The 13,464-nt window shown below is 47.3% G+C and overlaps 1 protein-coding gene across 2 annotated transcripts; it reads left to right on the plus strand.

Moving 5' to 3' along the window:
* The first annotated feature begins 264 nt into the window (after positions 1–264).
* alms1 (ALMS1 centrosome and basal body associated protein) lies at positions 265–12,559 on the plus strand. Of its 2 annotated transcripts, none has more exons than XM_053434147.1 (18): positions 265–420; positions 1,337–1,517; positions 1,812–1,932; positions 2,041–3,868; positions 4,004–4,163; positions 4,270–5,382; positions 5,668–5,783; positions 6,186–7,218; positions 7,729–7,851; positions 8,421–8,576; positions 9,319–10,208; positions 10,528–10,639; positions 10,730–10,948; positions 11,053–11,312; positions 11,501–11,666; positions 11,805–11,862; positions 11,978–12,077; positions 12,309–12,559. In XM_053434147.1, exons 1-18 carry the CDS (start codon positions 400–402, stop codon positions 12,351–12,353), a joined length of 6,702 nt encoding a protein of 2,233 aa, XP_053290122.1. In that variant the 5' UTR covers positions 265–399; the 3' UTR covers positions 12,354–12,559. The 2 variants fall into 2 exon arrangements, with proteins under 2 accessions (XP_053290122.1, XP_053290123.1); XM_053434148.1 differs by lacking the exon at positions 265–420 and adding an exon at positions 430–790.
* Positions 12,560–13,464: the final 905 nt, after the last annotated feature.

Below are 13,464 nucleotides of genomic sequence, written 5' to 3' on the forward strand. Positions count from 1 at the left end.
GTAGATTAAATAATTTTAAGTGTTTGATATGTTTCTCCTCATCACTGTTTGTAAATTAAACTTGTTCTGTATATTTCTTCACTTGTTTGTATCATTTCTCTTTTTTTATTTGCATATTCGAAATAAACAATAATCAATTACTTATTCATATTCATATTATTAAATAACTTATGATCACTTGGTGCGCTGGACTGCATTATATCGATCTTGGAAATACTCATGCAGCCACTCTTTTCTATTGCAGAGGAGTGAGGCATCTGCTCAATAGACGATCTCCGATGTCCTTCAATTTCAAATCCTTCCTCGCGCGAGCTCTCTTCCTAGCGACGCCTGCATGGTTACGAGCGGCAGGAAGCGCGCTCACGGTGGCGGACTGGGAACAACAACAACAACAACAACATGAACGCGGAGCCTCCGGAGGTTGTTTGTGTGACTAACTCAAATGTTGTCGTCAAGAAATGTGACCCGATTATTGACTCGTTCTTCGTGTAACTTCTCCCGGAAGTGCGGCTCACGGTTCTCTCAGCGTTGGCGGCTGTCAGCGGTTAGCTTAGCTAGCTGCTAACGGCTTTGCTAGGTTAGCTAACTTAATGGCCGACATGTGTCTGTTCAACTCGAGCGTCTTGTTTGGTTAAACACACTTTGTTTGTGTTGTGGGTCATGACGAAAGACTCTGTTGGTTAAAACCAGTGCAAAGGTGAACTGGTTTGTCCCCGAGTTAACTCCCAGTTAACCTGTTGCTTCCGAGCTGACTTCCAAGGTTTAGCTTAAAACGGATCAGTTTCTGAAGGTGAAATAATCCTAGTGGAGTTTTCACTCGTGTGAAATCATCTAAACTTTATGGATTGTGTTGTTATTTATCCTTGAATTGCGCTTTATGTTTAAAAACGTTTTATTTACATCGGCAGCGGTTCCTCTCTACGGAGGCCGCCATGTTTGTTTTTTGACAGTTGCCCAAACTGGACAAACTAAAGCGATTTGTTGTCCTGTGAATTTGAAAAGTGCAAGAAAACAAGAGTACAAGATAAGACCGGATGAATTATTAATGTAGATGTGATGAATATTTAAGTGTGGTCTGGTTTAATGAGAGTCGTGATATGAAGTGACAGAATGTGACAGGGAGGCTGGTCCTGGAGTGACTGTTCTCTGCTGCCTGACCAGCAGGTTGTAGAGGATGTGCAGGACGGGATCCAGGCTGCATCACACAGTTGTGTTACCACAAGTTGTTGTTTTCAGCTTCCATGGACACGGCTCCGTCTTCTCATGTTTGCTGGGACACAGCTGTGAGAAATGGCACGGACAGTAACAGTGATTTGCTTTGTTCGGTGATTCACAGAGAGAGGAGGCATCTCTTCAGCTGCCGGCGGATAACGATGGGAGTCGGTCTGTTGGACAATCCTCCATGAATCAGCTGGGACCTCGAAGTCTTCCTGGAGCCGGAGAGGACTGGAAGCAGCCCACACTGGAAACAGATGATTGGGAGCCTCTCCAGCCCAGTGGACGCTCTTTGCACCTTGGTATGTACATTCAATAAAAAAAATGTATTTCCCTCTCTCTCCTCCTCTTTAAATAATACGTTGAATACAATTAGATGATGCAGAGTTGATGTATTACTATAAATCTGTGTTGTGACTCAAAGAATGAAATATCCTTTGCGGTGTGTGTTTATGTAGATGTGTCTGTAACATTCTTTTATAGTATCTCTGTACATTTTCTTTTTAATAATTCATCGCATTGTATCATTATAATGGGAAGTTTGGGGCAGTTAACATTAACTTTGTGGATAACGTCAGTATTTTCTGTGTCTTCAGAATTTCAGGACAGTAACTTGTCTCCAGCTCTTTTCCTCTTGCCTGTAAACTCTCGAGTGGAACGCAACTTTGCTGAATATTCTTTATTCCAACAAAGTGATCATGAATTTGCTCCTTTAAGGTAAAAAAAACCCAAACAATTAAACGTTAAGTCCTGGTTGTGTGGACATAGTTTTCTCTATGATGATGAGAAATTTTACATTTTTATTACTTCATTTACTTTTTCAAGGGCGTACCCGGACATGTCCATGGCGTCGGAGAGATTCCCCTTTCGGCCCCAGGATCGCACCACTCAGGCGTCTGAGCGCGGCTCACTGTCCCAGCACCCTTTGGCCCAGGCAACCATCTTTTCTGAAGAAGGAACGAGCAGCTGCTGCTCTCTGTCCCAGCACAGTATGCCACCAGGGGACGAAAGCAGACAAGAGGAAATGATTCCCTCCCGACTGTCTGACCTGCAGGCATCTAGAGATGATGGCGGTGGCAGAGAGAAGGACTCTGAGACACTAACGGACTTTAAAAACCAGCTCGCAGCTGTAGACGATGACACTTTCTTTCTGAGTAAGGACATCCCTGCCCAGCGTCTTCTGGACATCCTTCAGAAAGAGGTTGGCATGCCGAGCAGCAGTAGTAGTGCGGTGTCCTCTGCCTCTGAGATGTCTGTGAAGAGCTTTACATCTTTTGTCCAAGAGTCTAAAAGCTCGAAAATTCCCAAACCAGGATTTCACCAAAGCTCGGCTAGAAGAGAAGGTCCACCTGGTGAAGCTTCTCTGCCCCAGCAGCAGACGCAGCAACCTGACCCGTCACAAACGCTGTCATCTGAGGTCTGTAACATCACCGTGGGCTCCCGCAGCACGCAACCTGACGACAGCAGTGAAGCTTTGTACAGGGAGCTGCTGTCTGAGGCTGAGGGGCACAGCAGCAGAGAAGCTGGAGCTAAAAACCAACAGCAGAAAAGTGCTTCACCACCTGCTCAGATTCTTACAGAGACATCCACTGGCAAGCCGAGTGTGACCCGGAAATATCTGAGTGACCTGCCATGGACCGCGCCGTTTTCATCCGGTGTGGAAAGGCTGCACAGAGAGCAAGACCTCTGGTCCTCAGGGAACCAGACAGGGGTCGACGGGTCCTACCTGGGTTTCCTTCCACAGTCTCAGTCCACTCCAGGGGTTTTCAATGCCCCACCCAGATCCAGTGTCAAGGCTCCATTAGGGAAACTGTCTGCAATAGAATCTGATAAAGAAAGCTCGTATCAATCGAGGACTGGGATCTCTCCACAGCCAGCTGTTCCTGAGCCGGACGTCCAACGTCCAGACTCAGCAGATCAGTGCCACGAGGAACATACCTCTGCAAAGGTCCAGTCTCTTCCAAGTCTGAACTACATTCAGAAAGTGGACGCTTGGAGGACGAATCAGAGCTCTGGCAACACGTCACTGTTTGACAGTCTGGCACTGCAGGGATTTTCTGGCGTCTCTCCTAAAAAGAAAGCTTACGAGGCAGTGTCCGATTCCCTGAATCGCATCCTCAGTGAGCAGGTGCGGAGTTTACAGCAGCCTCCTGTTTCCAGTGCTCTCAACGAGAGTGTCACACAGAAATCCTCAGCAGCTCCTTCTGGCTCCTCCTCTCCGAGAAGAGGGGAGGCGGTGGGCAGCGCCCCCAGTGACAACGATAACACTGGGTCTGCAGTAGGACCCTCCAGCCCCCCCTTTGGCCGGTCGCAGTCCCACTCCTCTATTAGCACAGTCGTCATGTCGGCCCAGAAAGAAAAGAATGAGACTCAGGACGATGTTCATCATCATCTTCATCAGCCGAGTGCCTCAGCTCAGCCCTCTCCTCTCGTGAACCTCGGTCAGTTCAGCGACGTGTCAGTCGATCGAGATTTTACACTTTCAAGTTCCCAAGATAGTTACAACAGTGGAGTTAAACAAGGAACTTCTATCGGAGCTTCTTCTGTCACCAGCCTGGAGGTGGATAATTATGCCCCCTACTGGACTTCTAAACGGCCGTCAACACCACCTCTGCCCGGACCTCGAGAATTCAACATCGAAGACCGAATTCCGGTAACTGAAAAAACTGAAAACCTTCTAAAACAAGCACGATTTATTTATCTTATGTTTTGGACTGGATCACTTATTTTGTTGATTCACGTTTCAGCAGATCATCAACTAAACTTCCACTTTTTGTTTCCCTTGCAGTTGTATCTACACAACCTGGGTATCGACCAGTCTCCCTCAACAATATTAAATCCTTTTGCACCCAGAGGGCCAATCAGAGAACCTGAATTCTCTCCCACTGATCTCTGTACAATTAAAGGATCGATCGGAACCCCGTCCAAGAGCACCCAACCCTCTGAAGGTAATATTTCACCCCATACTAGATCGTCTTTAACTGTTTCGCAAATGTCCTTTTTGATAATCGATACAGAACCAATGTGGCTAATTTTAAAACCCTATATTTTCAGGTGGCAGTCCCTATAAAGGAGAGTTTTCCAGGTCTAGCATTCTGTCAGTGGACTCTAGTATTTCCATTCCGTTCAGCATGGACAGTCTTGGTCCGGCCGTATCGATCCCAGAGCCGACCAAGCGAGCATCTCCTCCATCTGATGCTGAAGCTCTTCAGACTGAGCGCAGACTGACACCAGCCTCCCAGCGTGAGGAGGATTCCCACTCCTCCACATTGCATCTCAGCCAGCAGCAGCAGAAGGACGACACTCTAACCAGCAGTCAGAATACTTTCCTGCCAGGAGACAGGTTTGACTCTGACCTCTCATCGGTAACTCAGGCGAGGAGCGAGGAGAGAGACGTGGAGTCTCCTTTGCAGACGAGTCGTAGTAAAAGTGCAGAGGATTCTTTTGTGAGCTCTAAGGCCTTGTTGGAGATCAATAAACTGCTCTCTCAGTCGGATAAGGTGGTGTCTGCTGGGTCCTCCTCAGCCTCCCCTGCAGCGCCCCGTCTGCTGTCTGATGATGACTTATTCCTCTCCTTCAGGAGGAAAACCAGTAAACTCCAGGACTCCTCGTTCTCCGGGGGTGAAGACCCCAGAGCTCGTTCCTCCTCGCTGTGGGCCAGGTCCTCGTCTGACTCCATGCTTAGCTCAGAAAAACCAAGGCAAAGCTCTTTAGGTCGAGAAAGCATGACCTCCTCTTGGCAGCCTGATTATCCTTCCACACAATCTCTCACTACTGCACCTGCCGCAGGTTCAACCCTTGTTCTGTCCAAACCAGCCAGACGGGCGGAGCCTGAAGGCTGCAGTGCTGCACCTCCCGACAATAAAGCCCCAACACAACCACCAGTCATCAAGTCTCCACCCGCTGTGAACCCACAGCAGCTCATCTCTACATCGACAGAGACGCCGGCTGCACTCGAGGTGGAAGAAGAGCCGGCGCCTGGAGGTCCTGCACAGAGCAGCTCCTCGCCCCCCCCTCCGGAGGACACAGATCAGGGAGGGATGAGCGACGGGAGCAGCGAGAGCTCACTGGCAGTCAGAGTGGCCCAGTTACTCCAGAGTGAGTCTCCGGCCACCATGATGTCCAGTACGCCCAGCATCACTGATCAAGAGGACAGCAAAGCCAGAGGTACGACCCCTCAAAGGCCGTCAGGGCCTGAAGTGACAGTTTAACAGTTTCTAGGACACAAGGATATTGGAATTGCTCATATGGTTTTTCTTCATTATCTTAAACCTTTGTTGATTTAAGCCTTTCAGGGTCAACTTTTATTTTATTCACTGATAATAATGTGTAACTACACTGCTTCTATCTGAGTGCTTTGGTCAGTCCTCATACACAAACATGTCGAGCTCAGAAAACAAGATTAGACGGTTTTCAAATGTTCATCTGGATAAAAGTGTGTTTGTGTTGCAGAGTGGATCAAACTGAAGGTGTCGGGTCAGCAGTGTGAGCCTCTGGAGTTGGACATAGAAGATAGAAGACGCATTGAAGAGATCAAGAAGGAGCTGCTGTTAAAATTCCCCATGAAGGTAAAACAGTGAACACAAGTGAAACGCAGCCTCTAGTTTAGTTTGAGCATTCGAGCACAAAGCAACTTTAAATCCTGATTTTTAAAACCTTATCATTTGTATTTTAATATTCTAATGTCATTATCTCTCTGTCAACGTCTGCACGGTACAGGTCTCACAGTTAAGGTAACTGATGTTGGTGGTTTGAAGTGTTCTATATAAAACAGAGTGCTGTGAACTCTGCTCTGTGTGGTTTGATGGTTGCATTGCTTTCTCCTTGCATCTCAGAGTCCAGGTTTGGTTGCAGTGCTGAAACGTTTCGATGTGAATCTTTGTGACGGATGAGTTAATTCACAGGATGAGGAACACGAGGACATTGTTTGGTCTCATGGTTTGAAACACTCTTTCTCTTTCTCCTTCCAGAGCCAGTTGAGTACAGATACAGAGAGCAGTGCAGCATCCAGTTTCCAGAGGAGACAGGATCCACCTCAGCCTGCAGAGACGTTCACCTCCAACCAGCTGTCTCAGCCTCTACAAGGCCTCAGAGTGAACCCGTCTGACCCCAGCGTGCGGCTGAGAGACCCTCATCGCCCAGACACTCTAGAAGCCCAAGTTCAGAAGATTGCTGCTCGAGAAGGAGTAACCCTCCCCAGAACAAACCCTCGGGCCCTCACCTCCATCTCCATCGCCACCTGCAGGCGCTCCACTTCCCCTTCTCCCTCCACGTCGCCTGCACCTCCCATCAGCCCAGCCTCAGAGCCACTCCACCCGAGCGAGCTCTGGACAGCAGACGAAAGCCTTAAAGTGAACAGACCACCCACTCAGAATGAAGAACAGACAACCAGAGGGCTGACCTCAGGGTTCGAACCGAGCAGTCGTCTCTACACCAGAAAGCAGAGCCTAGATTCTCAGTTACTGTCAGGAAATCAGACGAGGCAAGAAGCTGTGGGAGGCCAGTTTGAAAACCCACCTCCACCCTTCCAGGTTTTAAATAGAGAGGATCAGCGAGATGATTTATTCACCTGGGACAGCTCTGGTGCCCACGGAGCTGAACGAACCACAGGTTCATCTCCCTCTGAATCTCCTGCCACGGCCGGTCACGTCTCCCATGTCCATCTCACTCTGTCCCCGAAAGCAGCTGATCCCAGCTCGGCCTCGGCTCTGAGCTCCAGTCGAGCTGGTGCAGCCACAGAGATGCCACGTAGAGAATTTGTTCTCCTCAGACACTCTCCATCCACAGCCAGCAGCCCGGACGAAGGTGTGGGTCTGTCCAGTCCACCAGAGTGGTACGAGGCCGGAGAGCCGAGGGAACAGCGGGGGCTTGAACGAGCAGACACCTCCACCCGGTTTAAATCTGTGGTTCCTCGAAGAGGAATCAGCTCCACAACCAGAGAAGCCTTCACACCAGGTCCCAGACCTGAGGATTCCAAAAGACCCTTAACCCACGAATCAGCAGGTTTGTTCTGAAAATAAGTTTTAATGTGAGAGAATTATGAGTAAAGGACTTTTCTTCTTATTTACTCTGTAGCAGGAGACGTGTGGGAGATGGGAACCTTCATTTATCTCTTAATCACGTCTTTAATGAGGATTAAGTTCAATCTGGAGGATTTGTTTTTTAAGTCCAGGGGTAGAAGCAAGTTGTGGCAGCGGAGTCAGGGATTAAAAGTGAGGCACCTGCATCCAATGATTGTTTTTTATTATAAATTAATCTGTAGATCATAATAGACTCATATTTAATCTGTGAATTTACAGTAAATAGTGAAAATGGAAACAGTTAAATGAAACAAAACTACTCAATCCATACTTTTTGAGTCCTTGCAAAAAAACTAAGAAAGTTAATGTATCATACCAGTAAGAAAACTGAATTTTGTGTTTTCCTGTGAAATATCTGTGACGTTTGGGTTCATGTGCTCTTAAGATGTGATCATGAAAATGTTCTAAATGTCCGACGTGTCCTCTCCTGCAGCGGTGCCTGTCCTGTTGCCTTACAAACCCCGCGGCAGTGAGGAGCTCTTCTACGTCCCCCAGTTGGAATCAGACGCCTCCTCCACTGGTCGCTCTGACACCACCATGGAGAGCTCACACACAGGTACAGCACCTTTTCACTGAGCTGCTTTATCAACGTGTCCGACTGAAGATCTGATCATCGTCTAACAAACAAACATTTAAATCAGGTTATTCCAGGTTTTTCTTGTCCCGTTTTATAAATTAGATTTTGGATAAATCCCTTGACAAACTCTGAAGCAGCAAAATAACAACAGCAAATTAGAAAGTAAGGATTTAATGAGTCCAGAGGATTGAATCATCGGTTGAATAATCTGTGATGAACGAGGCTCTGCTCTCATTTCCCCTGAGCCCGTGTGGGTCGCAGCTGCTCCATTGTAACTTACACCCGGCAGCACATCTATTATTCATGTTCAGGGGCTGGACGAGACAAAGGCAGAGCGGGGGCCCCAGCGGAGACACAGAGGGAGAGAGGGAGGGAGGGGGGGCTGTCGACTCAACGTCTTTCTAACGTCTTCTGTTCAGTTCGGCCTGAATATGAGAGGATTTGTCTCATTTTGATCAGTTTGATTCGTCTGTTATCTCAGAAATGAAGAGATAAGAGATGAGAGGAAACAGCCACCAGGTAACAAACCTCTTTTGAATTGTGAGCAGGCTCAGACGACGCCGTGGCCCCACGCTTCAGCAGTGAGGTCCTCGGGCGCCAGGACCCGGGGCTGGACCGCGGCGTCACCATCAGGCACACGGAGGGCATCTACAGCAAGAGGCTGAGGACGGCTGCCTGCAGGATGCAACAACCTGGACACAGAGGTATGTTGACTTCCAGTGTTGAATGAGTGAAACAAGCAAGTCTGTCATTAATAATAATAAACTTTATTTATAAAGCGCCTTTCAAAACAGTGACAATGTGCTTTACAAGTTAGAAATGAAGGCAAACTATTAAAATCAAGATCTCACAAGTTATAAGAGTTACAGCAACAAACTGAATAAAATCTGCTATGATTAAAATAATCAGTTATTTGTTTCATATTAATATATGTGTTGGTCTGGTTAAATTAAATCATTATAACTAAATGTTGGAATTGCAGAAAAATAAAACACCTTTGGGAAGAAGTAAAATAAAAAAGATGATTTCAAAATAGTTCACGTATAAGAACATAATTTAGTTATAATAAATGAACCCAAGGACTAAATTATTTAGTATTACATGTTGGGTTCAGCAGATTATAAAGTTTATTCACAAGTAAACAACTGTTGCTTTTCCGAAGTGTAGACGGACGTTCTACACTTGAGGAGGCCCCTGAAAACGCATCATTACATTAGTCCACAGATACGGTAAATTTATGAGACCCTTAAATAATATGATCAATTATGTTCAGAAGACTAAAGACACCATGGGGGGGGGGGGGGATCCTCCTAACAAGGCCCCAGGACATTATAGAAGTTTGTTTGAAGACGAGAGCCAGAGATTCACTTCGATGCTTTTATTAAATATTTTAAAATATCTTCTCTTTGTTCGGTCTTAACACCTGATGTGTTTCTCTTGTGGCAGATTCCTCGGTGACGGTGAATAAAAGCTCACAAACGAGCACAAGCCGAACTTCACGTCCGTCCCCCCCACTGTCCCCCCCACTGTCCCCCCCACTGTCCCCGGCCTTGACCCGATTGTCTTCGTCCAACATCCCAGACGCCCCGAAGAGAGACCAGGGAACCAGCCCGATGCCGTTAGCTCGTCACGGTCAGACAGAGACGAGTCCTCACCTGGACCAGAGCCCTGTCCCTCAAACAGGAGGAGACCAGCCCAGGAGGGACGTCTCTCCCCCGGCCCCCCCACAGATCAGTCTGGACGAGCTGTGGCAGAGGTTCTGTGATCGCTGGACCATCGAGGAGTCTCGTCCAACCAGCGACCAAGAGGCGTCTCTGCTGCAGAGGCTGGAGCGTCTGTCCCGTCTCATTCACAGCAGGAGGAGAACCAACGTGTCGGAGCTGCAGGAGGACAGTCAGCAGCCAGGGAGGAGGAGAGGAGACGCTACGAGGGACAGCAACAGAGAGGATGATGGGAGTTTACACGAGGAGACGACACCTCCCGTCCCTCATCAGGCCCAGCGAACCCCTCAGCCTGAAGCGGAGAACAGTCGCACCTCCTTCTCCTCCAGCCTCTCCCACAGCTCCTCCCAGAGTCTGCTCCTCAGTCCCGCAGGCAGAGACGCGTCAGAGAGCTTGTCCACCGTGTCGGGCTCCGTGTCCAGCGTGGACACGGCCCGGCTGGTCCGAGCCTTCGGCGCCCACAGAGTCAAGCACCTGAGAAGCGGCTCCAGCCTCGGTAAACTTTACAACACCATCAACAAGCAGAAGGAAGGGAGGGAACAGAGGAGGGGGGGGGGCAGAGACCTCCCACACCTCCTCACGCTGCTAGAGACCACCGGGACAGACGAGTCCTCGGTAAGTTCATTATCCACTGACTAGTTTCTCTGGTCTTCACAAGCCCTCAAAGTTCATGGTGTTATGAAGCTGTAAGTCTGAAAAAGATGGATTTAATATATATAATAACAAATATAGAGCCGTAGAATTAGTATAGCAGAAACTTTTAGTGTAAATATTTGAGCTTTTCAATTTCTACGTAGAAAAATATTAAGATTAGTGAAAAGTTAGCTTCTGTGAGAGTGTGTGAATCCTGAATAAAAAGCCCAGAGATCTGTTCTGTGCTGACGTTTCTCTCTCGGTCACTGATCAGCTCTAAACTCTGGATGTTGCTCCTCAGGTTGCTCCTGATTCGTCCACCAGCACCTTCACCCCCCCGTCGCACCGCGGACCCTCCAACACTCTGGCAGCCAAGAAGACGGTTAAACTGCTCAGCAAAGGCATCCAGACAGGTTGGATGAGCACTAGTTTAAGATCTGTTTCTAATATTTAGAGTTTCCACCAACACCCACGAACATCTGGCTTGTTTTTCTCTTCTTCAGCTTCTGACCTGGAGATCGTCAGAAACGCGACCCGGCGCCACACCAGAGACGTTGGAACCACGTTCCCCTCGCCTCATGAAACAAGAGCGCCGAGGCAGATCTCCTCTTCCTCACCCAGTGAAGAGAGAGGAAGAGGAGGGCAGGAGAATCCCTCGAAGGTTCACTCCTCACAGAAACAGAGGAAGAGCAAGAGGAGCCCATCAAAGCTTTATCCTGCAGGTACGACGTGTTTCACATCTAGTCTAGTTTGTATCATCAATATCTTAATAGTGTTGTTTCTTTTTAATAGTTTAATGCCAGATTAAAAGAGTGTTTTCCTCCAGGCGTCTCCTGGTTCATCACGGCTGACGACCTGCACTCTGAGGCGAGGAAGGAGAACCAGCAGCAGGAGCAGGAGGAGGAGGAGGAGGAGGAGGAGGCCCGGAGGCCGAGCACCGCCTGGTTCGAGCCGCACAGCCGAACCCAACCGTGGAGGGAGCCGCTCAAACAGAGACAAGTCCACGAGGACAGAACCACACATCACACGGAACCTGATCCCAGAACCAAGACCACGTCCTCTGGTCTGACCCGCGTCTCGCTGCAGGTTGGTTTGGACATTCGTCTTTTCCTGACGTTCATCTGTAGGTGACTCATTTTAAATTCTAATATAGAATCTTTAACACATCTGGTTGGTCATGAACAGTACATGCTGGAAAGTTTTCTACTTGTGCTCATGTCTGGAAGAATTTCAGAGACATTTTATACGTTCTATGCTCCTCCTCTGTCCTGCAGGAGGCGCTGGAGACGTGGCGTCCGGGGTTCATCTCTCGGTCCAGGCAGAGGGTGACGTGTCTGGCTCTGCAGGCGGAGGAGAGGAAGCTTCAGGGCTTCTTCATCGGAGAGAGAGACCCGCTCTTCAGCCAGCCCGGAGGAGGGGGGGGGCCGCCGAGGCCTGCAGGTACTGCACTGAACACAAGCTGGAGGAGGAAGCTCATGTTGATGTGTCCATTAAGAAGAGTGAAGGTTCTGTGATCTGTATTAAAATGTAACTGGTGTGGTGTGTGTGTGTGTTTGTGTGTGTTTTGTGTATGTGAAGGCGCCGCTCTGCTGAGGAGGGCTGTTCCCAGGAAGGAGATGATCCAGAGGTCCAAACTGTGAGTTCCTGCTCTCATGTGTAATGTCGATTTACCATTTGAAGACCTGTCTGAATCGTCAGCTGTCAGAAGTCTGGTTTTCCGGCTTTTAGTCTGAATCGTGTTTCTCCTTCAGGATCTATGAGAGTCTGCCGGAGGTGCAGAGGAGGAGGGAGGAGGAACGGAGGAAAGCAGAATACAGATCTTACCGACTGAACGCACAACTCTACAACAAGGTACAACACACACGTTCCTCATCGTGAACCTGACTCTGAAGAGGAAGCCGTTAAATCTGATTTGAACAAAAGGAGAGAAGCTCAGTTTACACATTTTAATGAATCAGTGCAAATATTTGACTGGAGCTAATTTTCTTTAACATGAATCCTGTGAATGTTTCTAAATGAAACTAGAAGAAAACTGATTCTTACAGATTTTAACTCAAGTTTTGTCTCATTTGTGTTTTTCAGAGAATCACCACCCGAGTCCTGAGCAGACGAACAGCTTGGCAATGAATGAAACCAGCAACATTTTTTAAAACTCTTTGTAAGAAAACAAAACTACCTAAATCCCATTTTATTTATGAGCCACATTTTAACAGTTGGTATTTTATAGATTATGCTGAAAAGTAGAATCACACTCGTGAACGTGAGACGTGATTTTAGTCGGTGTGACAGAAGAATTGTGTGTAAATGTGAAAATAAACCAGGTTTTTCTCTAAGTGCTGTGATGTCAGTTTGGTGAAGACACGAGGCCGACAGCGGTTCTCTGGCTTTACGTCTTTATTGATCAGGTTCGAGAGCAGGAAGCCACACGAGGAGAATCTACCACGATCAGCTGCTCACCACCGGCACAGACACACACAGGACCGATAAACAACGTCTGCATTTCCCCTCTGAAGCTTCAGTTATGTAGATGCACTATGCCCATTAATTACAACATAAAAGTTACACCAGTGTAAATAATCTTAAAAATCATGAAATAAAACAGTTAGCGTGAGTTAATGAGCTAAAACCTTCTTTTTTTAAATCAGTCATGGCGGACGTGGTGAAGGGAAACAGTCTTTGGCAGAGATGTGTTTTGTTTTTCTTCAAATAAAGTTTAGTTGAAATGAAAAATAAGGCGGCGCTCTTCAAACCGAGGCTCAGTGGGATTAAGGCTTAGACAAACTTTCAGATCTGAAACAGAAACAGCCAATGAAGCACTTTTACCAAGCAGGTGAAAGTCGACAGTAACAAGTTTAATAAATACTAAATAACTTAAATCATATATATAATCTTTCATCTGACTAAAGTGCAGTCGAGCTGTTTTTAAATAAACAAAGTAAAAGAATCCTACACATTGAATTTCAGATTAATCTGGTTCTCTTGTTTCTGTGCAGCTCAGTTTCTTTTTTTTAAACGAAGTAAAAAACTAAACCTTGAACACAAACTCTCGTTCTCTTCATTAGTTCATGTTTGTGCAGGAATAAAAGTCACATCCCAGTTCTCCAGACAAATAAAGTGAATAAAACCTCAGGGAAAACGACCACGACTCTAAACCCACACATCCAGTTGATCTGGATCTCTTTCCCTTTTAGACAGTGGAGTTATAAAAATGTACACAGTAGTTGAACAGAGGAAGGTG

This window comes from Pleuronectes platessa, chromosome 11, assembly GCF_947347685.1.
Source record: "Pleuronectes platessa chromosome 11, fPlePla1.1, whole genome shotgun sequence".
Taxonomy (NCBI): Eukaryota; Metazoa; Chordata; class Actinopteri; order Pleuronectiformes; family Pleuronectidae; genus Pleuronectes; species Pleuronectes platessa.